This window comes from Staurois parvus, unplaced genomic scaffold (genome assembly GCF_062004578.1).
Source record: "Staurois parvus isolate SC_StPar_1 unplaced genomic scaffold, SC_StPar_1.0 ptg000278l, whole genome shotgun sequence".
NCBI classification, from domain to species: Eukaryota; Metazoa; Chordata; class Amphibia; order Anura; family Ranidae; genus Staurois; species Staurois parvus.
In genome coordinates, this window is record NW_028318074.1 from 102953 (window position 1) to 122500 (window position 19548).

Below are 19548 nucleotides of genomic sequence, written 5' to 3' on the forward strand. Positions count from 1 at the left end.
TATGCCTCTCAGCAAAGAGTTTGGGGTGTCTATTTTCCAAAAAGGGGTTGTTGTGGGGGGTGGAGGCATTTTATGCCCAGCATTAGAAGTTTATTGCACACATCATTCACTCTTCTAACCACCTGAAGATCAAGCCTTTTCTGACACTTTTTGTTCACATGAAAAAAAATCAGTATGTTTTGCTAGGAAATTAATTTAAACCCCCAAACAGTATATATTTTTTTAAAGCAAACACCCTAGTGAATAAAATGGTGAGTGCTGCAATTTTTTATGTCACGAAGTACCCGCGCAGCATTTTTTTTTTCCCCAAACGCAATCTGTTTTTAAAAAATACACTTTTTTTTTTTTACTTTTAATGCTCAAAAACTCAATATGTTGGACAATTATTTGGTAAAATATAAATGGTGATAGATAATGGTATGTCAAGTAAATACCAAACATGACATACTTTGAAACTGTGCATGCCCCATGCAATGGCGACAAACTGCATACGTTTTTAATATCCATAGGCAATGTTTTAAAAGCCTTTACAAGCTACCATTTTAGATTTACAGAGGAGGTCTAGTGTTAGAATTACTGTTCTTGATCTGAAGTTCGTGGTGATACCTCACATGCATGGTGCAACTGCTGTTTCCATACTGGGCACAGGGTCAACGCTCACGAACGCAGGTGCGCGGGGGGACTTTTTTTTTTTTCTTTCAATATTTATTTTTTATTTTACACTGTCCCTATTATTTTTTTTTTTTTTTATCACTTAATGCTATCACAGGGAATGCAAATATCCCCTATAACTTCAATGGGCATTGTCCTATATTCTTTTTTGAGAAATCTGGGTTCTGTCAGACTCTTGATCTCTCCCCTGTCCTTATATTATCTAATGAAACCAAGATCGGTGTGGTCAGATGCTTTCCCAATTTACATATGTCGCTGTTTATGTCCTGCAAAACTGAAGTGATGAAATGCTTGTAGCTTCTGATTTCTTAGGCTATAGAGATGATTGGCACCATTCTGGTCTCCAATCAGCTCTATGGTCAGCTGGCAGAAACACTGGCTGCATTCTCAGGTTCCCCCGATGGCACGGGACTGCCAGAGAAGGCTGTGGAAGGCAGCGGGTGAGGGGAGGGGCATTGTCTCCCACTGCTTGTAAAAGCAATCCTGCAGCTAATTAGCCACTAGTATTGCTTTTACATGAAAGCTGATCGCTAGCTGAATAAAATGATACCAGGATGATACCTGCAGCTGTAGGTAGCATCCTGGTATAACCATTCAAAGTCCAGTGATGTACCAGTACGTTGCTTGTCCTTGTTGGGTATATATGCTATGTTCTTCTTGCCCTTTTTGTTGTGGACTGAATGAAAAAGAAGAAATCTCCGCCTAAAAAAAAAAAAAAAAAAAAAAAAAGTGGTATGCCCACCATTAAAATATACCGCCCTGCATCCACCCACTGTTAATGGTGGGCACGCATTAGGTCACACGATGCCACATGCGCCAATTCCAAGATTGTACAAATGTTTAAATAGTGACACGTTTGAATAAAAATTGTCCATGAATAAGTGGTACCTCATATGGAAAAAGGATGACACCAAGTCCCAAACTAGCTTGCCATTACTCCCCATGTAATCTGGGCTTCCGGGGGGCTCCACGTGACTATCTTTTCCCTCGTAAATCCGAAACGTATACGTATAGCCTGTTGCCCTCTCACAGGTCTTATACATCTTGACCCCATATCTGGCATGCTTGCTGGGGAGAAGTTGTTTGAATGCAAGGCGGCCAGAAAAATTAATGAGGGACTCATCAACGCAGATGTTTTGCTGGGGAGTATAGACCTCTGCAAATTTTTGCTTAAGGTGATTTACGAGGGGCTGAATTTTGTGTAGCCGGTCAAATTCCTGGTCCCCTCAAGGATGACAGTGTATTGTCGTTGAAATGCATAAAACCCAGTATACTGTCATATCTTTGCCTGGCCATGGCAGGACACATGGGAGTACACCAATACAACCACAATTTTTTTTTTTTTTAGTAATGCCCATGTTGAGGGTTGGGCCCAAAAAAATAATAAATTCGGAAACTGTAATGAGTTTCCATGAGAATGCAAGGTTTGAATTTGAGTTGGCGGCGATAAATTGTTGTGCATATAAAATGCTTTGATCCACAATCAATGCATACAGATCTTCCGTGAAAAACATCTCCAAAAATCAAGGGGAGGAGTTAAATTTGCTATTTCCACCTGAATTCTGGGTCGGGCAGTGATTGGGAGAAGTAAGGGTGCTGCAGAATTTGTGGGCTTCCAATCGGGATTTGCAAGCACACCCGGAAGATACTAGGGGCTCTACGGGCCTGTTTGTGAATTCTTGGTGGTTGCGGGACAATATTTGTGCTCGCCACCGCACCAGCTTGTACTGCACTTATGGGACTCTCCACATCACCCAGTGATATTGCTGTGCTGGTATTATTATTATAGAAGATTTATGTAGCGCCAACAGTTTGCTCAGCGCTTTACAATATAACGGGCGACAATACAGGTCAATACAAGAGGGTTAGGAGGGCCTGATCCTGGGAGCTTACAATCTAAGAGGTATGTGAAAGACCAGGATGTCCTAGGCTGCTGGTGCTCGCCAGTTCACCAGAAGGTAGCGTGGCACTAGTACTGGCACTCTGCTGCATATGAGAGTCCTCAATATTTACCGACAAGTGCTAACAGAGATCAGTCCTGATTCTGCGAACACTGCGGTTTTGTGTGCAATGTACCAAGTGACTGACCTACTGACACTGCACTTGCTGGGGAAGAAGGGTGGGGGAGGGGGGTAAGCGTAGGGGCTAAACGCAGGTGCCGGGGTTGATCCTGTTAACGCTGCATTTTTGGGGACGCTATACTAATGTGAGCACTGGTATAGTGCTGATCTGATCAAAAATATTGATCCGTTCCGACACTATACTAGCAATGGAGGTTTGTGTATGAGCATCTTCCTGGCAATCAAGGGGTTAAATATGATTGCTGGTGTACTGACAGGCAATCTGACACCATCTGGGAGGGGCGTGAAAACCATGGGAGTGCGAATCACATATATATGTATGTATTTATGTGATCTTTGCGCACCAATGCCACCCTGTAGCAGTATTTCTGCTATAGGGTGGTCAGGAAGTTGTTACAGAAGCGGTTTGTGTTACGGCGCTGCGTTACTTTAATTGACAATTGCGCGGTAATGCAATGCTGCACCAAAATTAAATTTACATCCTTTTTCCCCACGAATTGGGCTTTCTTTCAGTGGTATTTGATCACCTGTGCTTTTTTTTTTTTTTTTTAATTTTTTACGCTTTAAAAAAAAAAAGCGTGACGATTTTGAGGAAAGAACAATATTTTGGACTTTTTGCTATAAAACATGTCCAGTAAAAAAAATTAAAAAATCAAATTTCATCATAAATTCCGGCCAAAATGTATACTGCGACATGTTTTTGGTAAAAAAAAAAAAAAATCCCTATACGTGTAAATTGGTGTTAGTTGAAAGTTTTTTATAGCGTTTACAAATGGCGGTATAGATACTGGATTTTTGTATTTATTTTTATATATACTAATAGGGATGATCAGCGACTTATTGCGGGACTGCGGTGGACATTCTGGCACTGGGAGGGGAACTGACTTGGGGTCACTGACATTCCCAGCGACACCACTACAGTGATCAGTGCAAAAAAAAACAGACACTGTATTAATGGCACTGGGGAGGAAGGGGTTAACATTTGGAGGCAATCAAAGGGTTAACACTGAGGTGAGTGGTTTACTAGGGGGCCGGGGTGTGTACCTCTGTTACACTCTGTTGAGGAAGGCTGAGCTCAGCGATCCTGGAACAGTGTGCTGAAAGCTGACAGAGGAGAGCTCAATTGAAAACAATGCAGCCTTCCTCCCCGTCAGTGTTCGCCGGCAATCACCGGGCTCCGGCGGGTAATCACCGGCCGGGACCTGGTGATTGACACCCGCGGCCGTGATCGGTGCCCCCTACCCCGGAATGCAGGATCACATTTATATAAGTGATTCTGCACACAGGGACGGCCTTGTAGCAGAATATGTACTGCGGGCTGTCCCCTAGTGGTTAACAAGCAAACTCTTTATTGAGAAAAGTCCTATAACCACATCATACAGCCGATGAGAACGAAGTCAGTATAGTGGCAAAAAAGTACAATTACACAGACCAGAAAAATACTTGCCCCAGGCAAGTAACATAAAGCTAGCAAAGTCCATCTAAAATGGCACCACTACCACAGGGATAAATGCACATAACAAGGGAAGGGCAAAATAAACTACAATTACCATATTTTTCGCTCCGTAAGACACACTTCTAACCCCCCCCCCCCAAGAAAATGGGGGGTAAAATATATGTGCGTCTTATGGAGCTGCCAGCCCGGTATTCCCCTGCGTTAGAATATTGGGCTGGCCGCTCGGCTCTTCTGCAGACCTCCAGTGGTCCTACCTGTTCCTCGGTCCAGCGGTGTCCTCACTGTCTTCTCGCGCCGGTATGGGCACTTGGCTATGACAGCTTGCGGCTTCACAGCCGGGTGCCCACTGCGCATGCACGAGAAGCGCTGCGCTTTGTGAATGGCCCTGTAATCTTCTGTAACCTGTCACGTGTCCCAGAAGATTACGGGGAGGGTGAGGGAAGGACAACTCAGGAAGTGGGAAGTGGGTACCTGTCAAATTCGGGTACTCGCTCCCCAAAGTCTTCGGTCTCTGGTCATCTCCTGTGTGCTGTGGCCGTGGTCTCTGGTCATCTCCTGTGCTGAGGCTGTGGGCCATTGGTTCAAAATATTTTTTTTCTCGTTTTCCACCTCTAAATCCTCTTTATGGTCAGGTGCGTCTTACGGAGCAAAAAATACAGTACATGTCCTCCACATCACAGGTGGATGTGGAGTCAAGCCATATATTCCACATTTTATGATATTTTGTAGGGCATCCTCTATGCATATACATAAACTTCTTTTATATGGTAATATAATATTTATTGCAGCAACCCATTGTGGGAATGTAGGTGGCAGTGCTCGAAGCCAGGTTCGAGCAATTCGTAATCTGGCCCTAAAGAGTTTCTTGTAAGGAAATAATCTGAAATTTGTCGGTTTCCGAGTCAAGGCCCAATAAACATTGCTTGGGGTATAGAGCAATAGGAGAACCTTTTCTATCATGGAAGAACCGAACCACCTGAATGAGTGAACTTGACCATATGAGATGAAAAAAGGTACCATTGGAAACCCCACATCTAGGACAGAGTGGATTGTTTTGTGGTCTGTATCTAGATAATCAAATAGACGTTCAATTCTGTGAGGTATATATAGCTAGGTGAGGCGATCCTAGCATTTCGGGGAGACCAGTTTGCTTGTCAACACCTCTTCACACATCACATCATTCAGCTCCCCCCACGTCCACCTCCCATCGGGATTTAAGTCGATATGCCAAGGTCGACACAGGATGTAGAAGGGCATTGTAGAATGCAAGTTGTGGTGTGTGTGTGTGTGTGTTTTTTGTTTTTTTTTTTAATTCTGTACCAGAATCGCATCCATAAGGTGTGAGTCCAGATGTGGGGTAGAGTCACCGAATTGGGCATTCGGTAGGAGCTTGAGATACCTGAAGAGCATAAAGTTGGGGAGGTCAAATTATAATTTAAGGTCTTGAAAGGGTTTAACTACTTGCCATCCTGAGGATTTACCCCCCTTAATGACCTGGCCTCATTTTTCTAATTGGCGCTGCACTATTTCAATTGATAATTGCGCAGTCATGCATTGCTGTATCCAAACAAAATGTATGTTTTTTTTTTTCACACAAATAGAGCTTTCTTTCGGTGGTATTTGCTCACCTGTGTGCTTTTTATTTTTCGCGCTATGAACAAGAGTCCGAAAATTTGGCTATAAAAATATATACCGTATTTTCCGGCGTATAAGACGACCCCCTACTTTTCCTGTTAAAATATAGGGTTTGAGGTATACTCGCCGTATAAGACTACCCCTCTTCCAACACACACCAAATAAAAATGAAAAAACATCAGATTTGATTTCAATATGGTATGCTATTTCAGTATGGTATTCCAATGATGGGGTGCAATTCCTCCCACTGACACCAATGATGAGGCACTACTCCTCCCACTGACACCAATGATGGGGCACTATTCCTCCCACTGATACCAATGATGGTGCCCCATCATTAGTGTCAGTGTGTGAGGAATAGTGCCCCATCATTAGTCAGTGGGAGGAATAGTGCCCCATCATTAGTCAGTGGGAGGAATAGTGCCCCATCATTAGTCAGTGGGAGGAATAGTGCCCCATCATTAGTCAGTGGGAGGAATTGCGCCCCATCATTGGTGTCAGTGGGAGGAATTGCGCCCCATCACTGGTATCAGTGGGGAGAATAGTGCCCCATCGTTGGTGTCAGTGGGGAGGAGAATAGTCCCCCATCGTTGGTGTCAGTGGGGAGGAGGAATAGTGCCCCATCGTTGGTGTCAGTGGGGGAGGAATAGTACCCCATCGTTGGTGTCAGTGGGGGAGGAATAGTGCCCCATCGTTGGTGTCAGTGGGGGAGGAATAGTGCCCCATCGTTGGTGTCAGTGGGGGAGGAATAGTGCCCCATCGTTGGTGTCAGTGGGGGAGGAATAGTGCCCCATCGTTGGTGTCAGTGGGGGAGGAATAGTGCCCCATCGTTGGTGTCAGTGGGGGAGGAATAGTGCCCCATCGTTGGTGTCAGTGGGGGAGGAATAGTGCCCCATCGTTGGTGTCAGTGGGGGAGGAATAGTGCCCCATCGTTGGTGTCAGTGGGGGAGGAATAGTGCCCCATCGTTGGTGTCAGTGGGGGAGGAATAGTGCCCCATCGTTGGTGTCAGTGGGGAGGAGGAATAGTGCCCCATCGTTGCTGTCAGTGGGGAGGAGGAATAGTGCCCCATCGTTGCTGTCAGTGGGGAGGAGGAATAGTGCCCCATCGTTGCTGTCAGTGGGGAGGAGGAATAGTGCCCCATCGTTGCTGTCAGTGGGGAGGAGGAATAGTGCCCCATCGTTGCTGTCAGTGGGGAGGAGGAATAGTGCCCCATCGTTGCTGTCAGTGGGGAGGAGGAATAGTGCCCCATCGTTGCTGTCAGTGGGGAGGAGGAATAGTGCCCCATCGTTGCTGTCAGTGGGGAGGAGGAATAGTGCCCCATCGTTGCTGTCAGTGGGGAGGAGGAATAGTGCCCCATCGTTGCTGTCAGTGGGGAGGAGGAATAGTGCCCCATCGTTGCTGTCAGTGGGGAGGAGGAATAGTGCCCCATCGTTGCTGTCAGTGGGGAGGAGGAATAGTGCCCCATCGTTGCTGTCAGTGGGGAGGAGGAATAGTGCCCCATCGTTGCTGTCAGTGGGGAGGAGGAATAGTGCCCCATCGTTGGTGTCAGTGGGGAGGAGGAATAGTGCCCCATCGTTGGTGTCAGTGGGGAGGAGGAATAGTGCCCCATCGTTGGTGTCAGTGGGGAGGAGGAATAGTGCCCCATCGTTGGTGTCAGTGGGGAGGAGGAATAGTGCCCCATCGTTGGTGTCAGTGGGGAGGAGGAATAGTGCCCCATCGTTGCTGTCAGTGGGGAGGAGGAATAGTGCCCCATCGTTGCTGTCAGTGGGGAGGAGGAGGAATAGTGCCCCATCGGTGCTGTCAGTGGGGAGGAGGAATAGTGCCCCATCGTTGGTGTCAGTGGGGAGAGGAATAGTGCCCCATCGTTGGTGTCAGTGGGGAGGAGGAATAGTGCCCCATCGTTGGTGTCAGTGGGGAGGAGGAATGGTGCCCCATCGTTGGTGTCAGTGGGAGGAGGAATGGTGCCCCATCGTTGGTGTCAGTGGGGAGGAGGAATGGTGCCCCATCGTTGGTGTCAGTGGGGAGGAGGAATGGTGCCCCATCGTTGGTGTCAGTGGGGAGGAGGAATAGTGCCCCATCGTTGGTGTCAGTGGGGAGGAGGAATAGTGCCCCATCGTTGGTGTCAGTGGGGAGGAGGAATAGTGCCCCATCGTTGGTGTCAGTGGGGAGGAGGAATGGTGCCCCATCGTTGGTGTCAGTGGGGAGGAGGAATGGTGCCCCATCGTTGGTGTCAGTGGGGAGGAGGAATGGTGCCCCATCGTTGGTGTCAGTGGGGAGGAGGAATAGTGCCCCATCGTTGGTGTCAGTGGGGAGGAGGAATAGTGCCCCATCGTTGGTGTCAGTGGGGAGGAGGAATAGTGCCCCATCGTTGGTGTCAGTGGGGGAGAGGAGCAGCTGCTCCGCCTCCTCGCCGGTGATTGGTCGCCTGTGTGCCTTTCCAGTGCTGGCGCCCAATCATCGGTGAGGAGGAGGAGCCGAGCGGCCGCGTGACCATCGAGCGGCCGAACTGAAAGAAAGTCCTTCCTGGACCGGATCGTCGTGAGACCGGAGCCAGGTAAGGTACAGCAGCCCCTCTGCCCACCCCTGTACTTGGTGTCCGTTGGAGGAGGAGGGACCTCGAAAAAGTGCCGCCCTGACACCGGCTCGCATCGGCGTATAAGACGACCCCCGACTTTTCAGAAGATTTTCAGGGGTTGAAAAGTCGTCTTATACGCCGGAAAATACGGTAGTTAACTGTCATAATTTTAGGCCAAAATGTATTGTGCTAAAATCCCAATAAGTGTATGATTGCTTTTAAGTTATAGCATCTACAAACTATGGTATAGATACTGCAATTTAAGCCTTTTTTGCTATACAGCACTGCACTAGTTAACTGCAACTGTCAATTGCGCGGTCATGCAATACGGTGCATAAATTAAATTTACTTTTTTCATGAAAATAGAGCTTTCTTTCGGTGGTATTTGTTTATAGCGCCAAAAATAAAAAGCGCACAGGTGATCAAACTAATGTGAACGCTGGTATAGTGCTGATCTGATCAAAGATATTAATCCGTTCAGACACTATACTAGCAATCGAGATTTATTGTGTATGAGCGTGTTCCTGGCAATCAAGGGGTTAAATATGATTACTGGTGTACTGATAGGCAATCTGACGCTATCTGGGAGGGGTGTGAATACCACGGGAGCGCAAATCACGTATGTATACGTGATTTTGCGCACCAATGCCGCCCTGTAGCAGTATTTCTGCTATAGGGCGGTCAGGAAGCAGTTAAAGTGATGAAGCACCAAAATGCATACCACTTCTTTAACTGAAAATTGCGCGGTCATGCAGTGCTGCATCCAAATTAAATTTTGTTTTTTGTGGGGTTTTTTTTCCCACGAATTAAGCTTTCTTTCTTTTCTTTTTGCTCGCCTGTGCGGTTTTTATTTTTTTTCACTATAAAAGATAAAAAAGACCGAAGATTTTGAGAAATACAATATTTTGGACTATAAAACTTATCCAGTAAAAAAATAGAAAAATTTAAATTTAGGCCAAAATGTATTCTGCGACATGTCTTTGCTAAAAAAAAAAATCCCAATACATGTAAATTAATTGGTTTACGTGAAAGTTATAGCATTTATAAATGGCGGTATAGATACTGTAATTTTTTTTTCTTTAACCACTTGAGCTCCTGAGGATTTACCCCCCTTAATGACCTGGCCTTTTTTTTGCTACTCGGCACTGCACTAATTCAAATAATTACGCAGTCATGCAATGCTGTACCCAAACGAAATTTATGTCCTTTTTTTTCACACAAATAGAGCTTTCTTTTGGTGGTATTTGATCACCTGTGCGCTTTTTTATTTTTTGCGCTATAAACAAAAAAATCACAAATTTTGAAAAAAAACATTATTTTCTGCTTTCAGCTATAAAAAATATGTCGTAAACTCAAAGTTGGTCATAAATTTAAGCCAAAATGTATTCTGCTACATGTTTTTGGTAAAAGAAATCCCAATAAGTGTATATTGATTGCTTTGTGTAAAAGTTATAGAGTCTACAAACTATGGTATAGATAATTTGAAATTTACACAGATTTTACTTTCTGACCACCCATCACATATCTTGAGGTGCTAAAATACCTGGATAGAACAAACACCCCCAAATGACCCCTTTTTGGAAAGTAGACATCCTAAGCTATCTGCTGAGAGACATATTGTGTCCATGGAAGATTTATTTTTTTTCCACAAGTTTCTGGAAAATGACAAAAATATATATTTTTTTTTTTTACACAAAATTGTCATTTAAATGATTTATTTCTTGCACAAGCCATGGGTATATGTGGAATTACACCCCAAAATACATTCTGCTACTTCTACCTAGTATGAGGATACTAGGTAGAAGTGAGACTTTTTGGGAGCCTAGCCACATACAGGAGCCTGAAATCCAATGACCACTTTGAAAGCCTGAAGGTGCGTAATTTCTTCATTTCACTTCCTCACTACCTATCACAGTTTTGAAGGCCCTGACATGCCAGGATAGCACCAACCCCCCCAAATGACCCCTTTCTGGAAAGTAGACTCCCCAAGGAATTTAAAAAGAGGCATGGTAAGTATTTTGCAGATCTCATTTTTTCCTCACAAGGTTTTGAAATATAAAAAAGAAAAGAAAAAATGTTTTTGTTTTCTTTCTTCATTTTCCAAAAACTTGTGGCAACAAATGAGATCTGCAAAATACTTACCATGCTTCTTATCAAATTCCTTGGGGTGTCTACTTTCCAAAAATTGGTCTTTTTGGGGGGGGGGGGGTTGGTGCTATTCTGGCATTCCAGGGCCTCCGAAACTGTGATAGGTAGTCAGGAAGTGTAATGAGCCCTTAAAGTAAAGCCCTTAATAATGTAAAGCCCTTTAAAAGCCTGAAGGTGCTTATTGGATTTTGGGGTCCCGTACTTGGCTAGACTGCCAAAATGTCTCTCCATACTTTGGAGAAGTAGCAGAATGTATTTTGGGGAGTAATTCCACATATACATATGGCTTGCGTGAGCAATAAATTATTTAAATGACAATTTTGTGAATTTTTTTTTTTTTGTCATTTTCCAAAAACTTGTAAAAAAATAAATTCTATTGATTCAACATGCCTCTCAGCAAATAGTTTGGGGTGTTTGGGGTGTCCCTAGTGCAGTGGTTGGCAAGCCGCGGCTCTTTACACATTTTAATGCGGCTCTTCTGTGTGCCGGGCGCCCGCTCCCCTCCCTCCTCTCGGGCGGCCGCCCCAAAAGTCAGTACTCTGCAGCTAGCCCAGCAATGGGCAAACTACGGCCCGTTGGACCTTTTAATCCGGCCCACGGAGCGTGGCAAACATTGGCTGTCAGGATGTAGGCGGGGCAGCGTGACTAACTCCTCTCCTCTCACAGTCCGCCCTGAAGACCGGAATGGCGCGGGAACACGGCGAGAGGAACGCGCGGAGCAAAGGTAAGTGAATTGACACAATATGGGGAATGAATTACTATAGGGGGGATGAATTACTATAGGGGGGATGGATTACTATAGGGGGGATGAATTACTATATGGGGGATGAATTACTATATGGGGGATAAATTACTATATGGGGGATGTATTTTCAGTTTTAAAAATGTGTCTCTCAAAATAAATTTCAATCGTGGTTTTGGCGAGATTTGGCTCAGTTGAAAAAAAAGGTTGCCCACCACTGCCCTAGTGAACACAATGGTGAGCGCTGCAATTTTTTGTATGTCACAATGTACTCGCGCAGTGATTTTTCAAACTCCAATTTAGAAAAAAAAAATATATTTTTTTCCTTTTTACTGCCCAAAAACAATATATTGCCCAATTATTTGGTAAAGTATTAAAAATGATGGTATGCCAAGTAAATGGATACCAAACATGATTTAAAACTGTGCATGCCCCGTGCAATGGCGACAAACTGCATACGTTTTTTTGTATCCATAGGCAACATTTTAATAGCCTTTACAAGCTACCATTTTCGATTTACAGAAGACGTCTAGTGTTAGAATTACTGCCCTTGATCTGACGTTCGTGGCGATACCTCTCATACATGGTGCAACTGCTGTTTCCATACTGGCACAGGGTCAATGATCACGTGTGTGTGTGTGTGGGGGGGTGAGGTGGTACTTTTTTTTTTTTTTATCACTTTTAATGTTATCACAGGGAATGCAAATATCACCTATAACTTCAATGCATCAATGGGCATTGTCATATATTCTTTTTTTGAGAAAGCTGGGTTCCATCAGACTCTAGATCTCTCCTCTGCCCTTACATTATCTAGTCAAACCAAGATCAGTGTGATCAGATGTTTTCCCAATTTACAAATGGTGCTGTTTATATCCTGCGAAACTGAAGTGATAATGCTTGTAGCTTCCGATTTTCTTAGACTATAGAGATGATTGGCACCCTTCTGGTCTCCAATCACCTTTATGGTCAGCTGGCAGAAACTGCATTCTCGGGTTCCCCCCGATGGGACGGGACTGCCAGAAAAGGCTGTGGAAGGCAGCAGGTGAGGGGGGACATAGTCTCCCACTGCTTGTAAAAGCAATCCTGCAGCTAATTAGTACTGTACTTCTGTTACACGCTGTTCCAGAAGGCTGTGTCCAGCAATCCGGAACAGTGTGTTGAAATCTGACAGGGAGGAGAGCTCCATTTTAAACAATGCAGCCTTCCTCCCTGTCAGTGTTTGCCGGCAATCTCTGTGCTCCGGCGGGTGATCACCGGCCAGGACCTGGTGATTGACAGCCGTGACCAGTGCCGCGGGCAGGGTGGTCTCACGCACCCCCTACCCCGAAATGCAGGATCACGTTTATATACATGATCCTGCGCACAGGGTTCGCCTGGTAGCAGTATGTACTGCGAGCTGTCCCCTAGTGATTAAGAGGTTATGAAAATTCTTGTACGCCCGAATAAAATGTCGGAAGTGATGTATTGTATTTTCGGATGAAGACTGTACAGATTAAATGAAAATCGTACGGTCTGGTGTCATACGAGAATTTTTCGTTCTTGTCCTTTCTAATAATTTTGTACAGAAGCTGTGTACAAACGAATAGATTATCATGTGCTCACTTTGAAAGAGGTATTTTTTGTAAGATTTTCTTTTCATGTGTACTAGACTTAAAAGAGAAATGTATATATATTTTTTCCCCACAAATTATACTCCCCTAGGTGGATACATCGTCCGCTTGAAGTGTGAACTCAGTGATCACATGATCACTGAGTTCTCATCACCGCAGAGAGAGGTGACTGTCAGTCACTGCTGTCTGCTTTGCCCCCCACCTCTGCGCTCACTAGAGAGCTGAACTGTGAAGAGGGAGGGAGCAGTTGGCTCAGGCTCTCAGTGGCTCGCTGAGAGGCAGAGGCAAATGCCACTCCAGACTCTGAGGTGGATCCCAACTTTAAAGTTGGGATCTTTCCCCAGCCTGGACTGTCTGAGTTTCAGCCGGCTGTCAGCTGAAAACCAGTCACAGGAGTGCAGAAAACTGCATTCCTGTGATCCACAAGTATAGCCAAAAGACCTTTAGCTGTATGGTGTTTTTTTTTTTTTCCCTTTTTTAGAGGGGTGATACAAACCATTTAACACCGACAGGGGTGCTTACAATGGTCTGCTTTTTATTAATTTATGTAAAAATTATATACCAAAAATAACTATTTTCTGTCACTGCTTATGAAGTGTTAGCTTGAGTTCAGCTTCAATTTTTGTCTAAATCTGTATCTAACACTACCTTCTCCCCAGATTGATAATGCTGCTGTCTGCATTCTATTTCATCTAGAATGCAGAAACCCTATAGGCTCATTCACACGTGCATCAATAACTGGTTTTGAGCTGCATATATTCAGTATTTTTTTTCAAGCCGTATAACTGCCCTTTAATGCCTGCCCATATTACAATGGGCACAACACAGTTCTGTACACACGAGTGGTAGTGGTGTGTTAAAAATTAAAGAGGCATTCCAGGCTTCCCAAAAAAGAAAAAAAAATTACAAATACTGTAGCTGCTGACTTTTAACCACTTGCCCTCCTGAGGATTTACCCCCCTTAATGACCAGGCCTCTTTTTGCTACTTGGCGCTGCACTAATTCAACTGATAATTGTGCGGTCATGCAATGCTGCACCCAAACTAACTTTACGTCCCTTTTTTTCACACAAATAGGGCTTTCTTTCGGTGGTATTTGATCACCTGTGCGCTTTTTATTGTTCACGCTATAAACAAAAAAAGACTAAAAATTTTGAAGAAAAACAATATTTTTTAATTTCAACTATAAAAAAATATATAGTTAACTCAAAATTAGTTATAAATTTAGGCCAAAATGTATTCTGCTACGTTTTTGGTAAAAAAAAATCCCAATAAGTGTATATTGATTGCTTTGTGTGAAAGTTATAGCATCTACAAACTATGGTTTAGATACTGCAATTTACGCCATTGTTTTGCTATACAGCGCTGCTCTAGTTTACTGGACAATTGCGCGGTCATGCAATACGGTACATAAATGAAATTTACCTCCTTTTTTTTACCCACAAATTGAGCTTTCTTTCGGTGGTATTTGATCACCTGTGCATTTTTTATTTTTTGCGCTATAAAAAAAAAAGGCTGACAATTTTGAGGAAAAAAAAACAATATTTTGGACTTTTTGCTATAAAACATGTCCAGTAAAAAAAAATTTAAACAAACTTACCGTATTTTTCGCTCCATAAGACGCACTTTTTTTCCCCCCAAAAAAGTGGGGAAAATGTCAGTGCGTCTTATGGGGCGAATATAAAGCGGCCGGTCCGGTATTTTTGCGGCCACCATGTCAGAATACCGGGCCGGCCGCTCAGCTGTTCTCCCCTGCAGGGCCTTACCTGTTCCTCGCTCCAGCGCTGCACAGTCTTCCCGCGCTGGCTTCTGTGACAGCCGGGTGCCCAGGTACCCGCTCCCCCTCCCTCCTCAAAGGTCAGCAGTCTCTGGTCATTCCCTTCACTGTCCGCAGTCTCTGGTCATTCCCTGCACTGTCCGCAGTCTCTGGTCATTCCCTGCACTGTCCGCAGTCTCTGGTCATTCCCTGCACTGTCCGCAGTCTCTGGTCATTCCCTGCACTGTCCGCAGTCTCTGGTCATTCCCTGCACTGTCCGCAGTCTCTGGTCATTCCCTGCACTGTCCGCAGTCTCTGGTCATTCCCTGCACTGTCCGCAGTCTCTGGTCATTCCCTGCACTGTCCGCAGTCTCTGGTCATTCCCTGCACTGTCCGCAGTCTCTGGTCATTCCCTGCACTGTCCGCAGTCTCTGGTCATTCCCTGCACTGTCCGCAGTCTCTGGTCATTCCCTGCACTGTCCGCAGTCTCTGGTCATTCCCTGCACTGTCCGCAGTCTCTGGTCATTCCCTGCACTGTCCGCAGTCTCTGGTCATTCCCTGCACTGTCCGCAGTCTCTGGTCATTCCCTGCACTGTCCGCAGTCTCTGGTCATTCCCTGCACTGTCCGCAGTCTCTGGTCATTCCCTGCACTGTCCGCAGTCTCTGGTCATTCCCTGCACTGTCCGCAGTCTCTGGTCATTCCCTGCACTGTCCGCAGTCTCTGGTCATTCCCTGCACTGTCCGCAGTCTCTGGTCATTCCCTGCACTGTCCGCAGTCTCTGGTCATTCCCTGCACTGTCCGCAGTCTCTGGTCATTCCCTGCACTGTCCGCAGTCTCTGGTCATTCCCTGCACTGTCCGCAGTCTCTGGTCATTCCCTGCACTGTCCGCAGTCTCTGGTCATTCCCTGCACTGTCCGCAGTCTCTGGTCATTCCCTGCACTGTCCGCAGTCTCTGGTCATTCCCTGCACTGTCCGCAGTCTCTGGTCATTCCCTGCACTGTCCGCAGTCTCTGGTCATTCCCTGCACTGTCCGCAGTCTCTGGTCATTCCCTGCACTGTCCGCAGTCTCTGGTCATTCCCTGCACTGTCCGCAGTCTCTGGTCATTCCCTGCACTGTCCGCAGTCTCTGGTCATTCCCTGCACTGTCCGCAGTCTCTGGTCATTCCCTGCACTGTCCGCAGTCTCTGGTCATTCCCTGCACTGTCCGCAGTCTCTGGTCATTCCCTGCACTGTCCGCAGTCTCTGGTCATTCCCTGCACTGTCCGCAGTCTCTGGTCATTCCCTGCACTGTCCGCAGTCTCTGGTCATTCCCTGCACTGTCCGCAGTCTCTGGTCATTCCCTGCACTGTCCGCAGTCTCTGGTCATTCCCTGCACTGTCCGCAGTCTCTGGTCATCCCCTGCACTGTCCGCAGTCTCTGGTCATCCCCTGCACTGTCCTCGCAGTCTCTGGTCATCCCCTGCACTGTCCCCGCAGTCTCTGGTCATCTCCTGCACTGTCCCCGCAGTCTCTGGTCATCTCCTGCACTGTCCCCGCAGTCTCTGGTCATCTCCTGCACTGTCCCCGCAGTCTCTGGTCATCTCCTGCACTGTCCCCGCAGTCTCTGGTCATCTCCTGCACTGTCCCCGCAGTCTCTGGTCATCTCCTGCACTGTCCCCGCAGTCTCTGGTCATCTCCTGCACTGTCCCCGCAGTCTCTGGTCATCTCCTGCACTGTCCCCGCAGTCTCTGGTCATCTCCTGCACTGTCCCCGCAGTCTCTGGTCATCTCCTGCACTGTCCCCGCAGTCTCTGGTCATCTCCTGCACTGTCCCCGCAGTCTCTGGTCATCTCCTGCACTGTCCCCGCAGTCTCTGGTCATCTCCTGCACTGTCCCCGCAGTCTCTGGTCATCTCCTGCACTGTCCCCGCAGTCTCTGGTCATCTCCTGCACTGTGTCTGCAGTCCATTGGTTCAGAATATTTTTTTTTCTTGTTTTTCACCTCTAAAACCTAGGTGCGTCTTATGGTCAGGTGCGTCTTATGGAGCAAAAAATACGGTAGTCATAAATTTCTGCCCTAAATGTATTCTGCGACATGTCTTTGCTATAAAAAAAAAACCCCAATACATGTAAATTGGTTTATAGTTATAGCGTTTACAAATGGCGGGAAAGATACTTGGATTTTTATCTATTTATTTTTTTATACTAATAATCAGCGACTTATGGCTGGACTACGGCGGACATTGTGACACTGGGGGGTAACTGACTTGGGGTCACTGACATCCCCAGTGACACCAATACAGTGATCAGTGCAAAAAAAAAAACAGACACTGTACTAATGGCACTGGGGAGGAAGGGGTCAACTTTATTATTCAGTGAAAGGATTAACTGTGTGAGGGGAGTGTTTTACTAGGGGGCGGGGTGTATACTGCACAGAGACACACTGATCCGGACAGATAAACTCCTCTTCTGTCCCGATCAGCGTGTCAGGAGCTGTCAGGGAACTGACAGAAAGCACAGCTACTGCAGCTGTGCTCTCTGTCAGTGATTGCCGCTAATCGTCGGGACATAGCCGGTAACGTTTTAAAACGTGGTTTTGCCCAGCCGTGTCGCCCTGCCGCCGTATTTCTACAGTGGCTGGGCGGCATGTCGTTAATATAAGGACACTTACTGGTCCAGGGAATATATCTGCTCTTGTGTTATCACTGTTTTGAGAGGTTCATATACATGGGGTTGTCTGTAATGTTCCTGGTTAGCCCCCTCTAATCTAGTGTGTTCTGACACTACCTTATGTGTGGTCCTCAAAGATGTTTTGGAAAGTCAAGAGTTGATCTTACTGTTAACTGTAACTTCTAGGAGACTTCCATGACTACAGAATTCTCACTCTTGTTGTTTTTTTCGGAAATCCAGTTAGATTTTCTGCAGAATTATAACTTTACAAAAGAGGACCTAATCTGAAACTGCTACAACAAAAACAATTTTTTTGCTGTAACTGTTTCCAATTTAGGTCCTTTTTTTAGGTTTTCTTATAATTCTGCAGAAAATCTAACAATTTTTTTAAAAACAATATTGGTCTGTGCGTTGATAATTTTACCGAATTGAGTGTATGCCATAACTCTGCTAACCCTTCACTATATCTCAATTTTCAGGCACTCTCGGAACAGGCACTATGCAGAAGAGCTAGAATTATGTAGGCTGGAAAGAATGCCTGTGGAATATGGAGATTACCACCCCTTAAAAGTCATAACTGTAAGGTGTTTATTTTTTATGGTGTGGGGGAAAAAAAAAATCAGTGTACATTTTACATGTAAAAGTGATTTCTAATTTGCTTAACCAAACATATTGTAGCCATTATTTTGTAGCCGCATGCCACATGAAAAATGAAAAGTATAAATAGCTTCTCAAGCTTACCTGTTTTGCTCTAATTGTAGCAGAAATACACACTTACCTGTGCTATGGTTTTTTAATGAATTTTTAGCTTCCTAATGCTTGTGAAAACTGCACCTATTCTTATCACATTGCTTCATATATACAGTTGTCACCCATTATCCAAAAAGTATAACTATACTTAGTTTTACTTTTTTAGTAATTGCCTGTTGGTGTGTGTGTATGGAATAGACTATACCAGGTGCAGCTTCCTTGATTTCTTCACAAGATGCCATCATTATTTTTATTGAACCTCAACCTACTCCCCAGGATTTTATCAAATTCATAGTACAGAAAGTTTCTGAATCTTTGTTGCTAAGACCTGACCCTAACAAACATGATCTAGAAATGTTAACCGACTATTTTTGCCTATAGTTGAGAGAAATGTGGGACTGAAAAGGGGAAGAACTGGTGCCCACCACTGGGTTGGATTTAGCTTATATAAATGTAAGGTTATTCTACTTCCCTTTATAACCACCAAAATATGTATTATTAGAACTCTACATTGACTTCTTTTTCTTCCCTTTTTTTTTTTTTTTTTAAGACCCAATTCAAAATCTTTGTGTGGGTGATGTATAAAGTAGCATCACTTCAGACATATTTTAAAGTGTTTTTTTTTTGCAGAAATCCTGGATTTATCTCTCTCTCTTCATTCAGGTCACAGAATCCAGATTTAAGAAAGTATGCCACAAAGAGAGCACATCAAGTACATCTGCTTGTTCCTCTATTTCAAATGTGGATCCTCTAAGCGGCATCCTGGATGGAACTGACCCCTTGTCAATGTTTGCTGCAACAACTGAGCCAGTGTCAACTAGTATGGTAATGATGCTCATAATTTTACAGGAGCTTTGAGGTCATTATTTATATTTGTAATGTTGTTATTGTCGCAGAAGTAAACTCTGCCATCCATTGACCTAACTAGAGATAGTTGGTTTATTGCCTACAGTGAGTGCTAGTCCATGTGGGACACTTAGGAGTGAAGCAGTGCCTCGTGTCTATAGTGGCACAATCACTATCGTCACATTGGGACTGTTCATTGAGTTGGATTTTGATTTTATTTCATATTTTGTTTATAATATTTAATGAAAGCATTATAATGTTATAGGCTCACAGGTTTTTTCAAGCGTGACATGAGTGGTCTGCATTTATCTCTTTATTTTAAGTGACCTGAGACTGTCTGTCTTTTTTTTTTTTTTCTTCTTATACTAGAACCCCCATTTAGATATTTGTATATTGTGATCATATCTCCTCTTAAATACCTCTTCTTCAAGGAGAAAAGAAATGTAATGATTGTATTCGCCCCCATCACTAAAGACCTCCAGTCCTCCTAATAGCTTTGTTGCCCTTTCACTGGAGTTTTGTAAAGTGGAAAAATTAAAGCCTAATTTCTTGAGAATTCCCTTTTTATGGCATGGTCTGCCAGCCTTGCCTTGCTTGCTGCAACTTGGCATTGAACACCGTTGCTGAGCC

The 19548-nt window shown here is 44.8% G+C and overlaps 1 protein-coding gene across 1 annotated transcript in view; it reads left to right on the plus strand.

Moving 5' to 3' along the window:
* Window positions 1–19548, plus strand: part of LOC149458734 (VPS35 endosomal protein-sorting factor-like) — a 71855-nt gene that overhangs the window by 20201 nt on the left and 32106 nt on the right. Inside the window, exons 2-3 of the mRNA XM_089681789.1 lie at window positions 17802–17901; window positions 18736–18897. Coding sequence (XP_089537915.1) covers window positions 17802–17901; window positions 18736–18897 — 262 coding nt within the window. The remainder of the gene's footprint in view (window positions 1–17801; window positions 17902–18735; window positions 18898–19548) is intronic.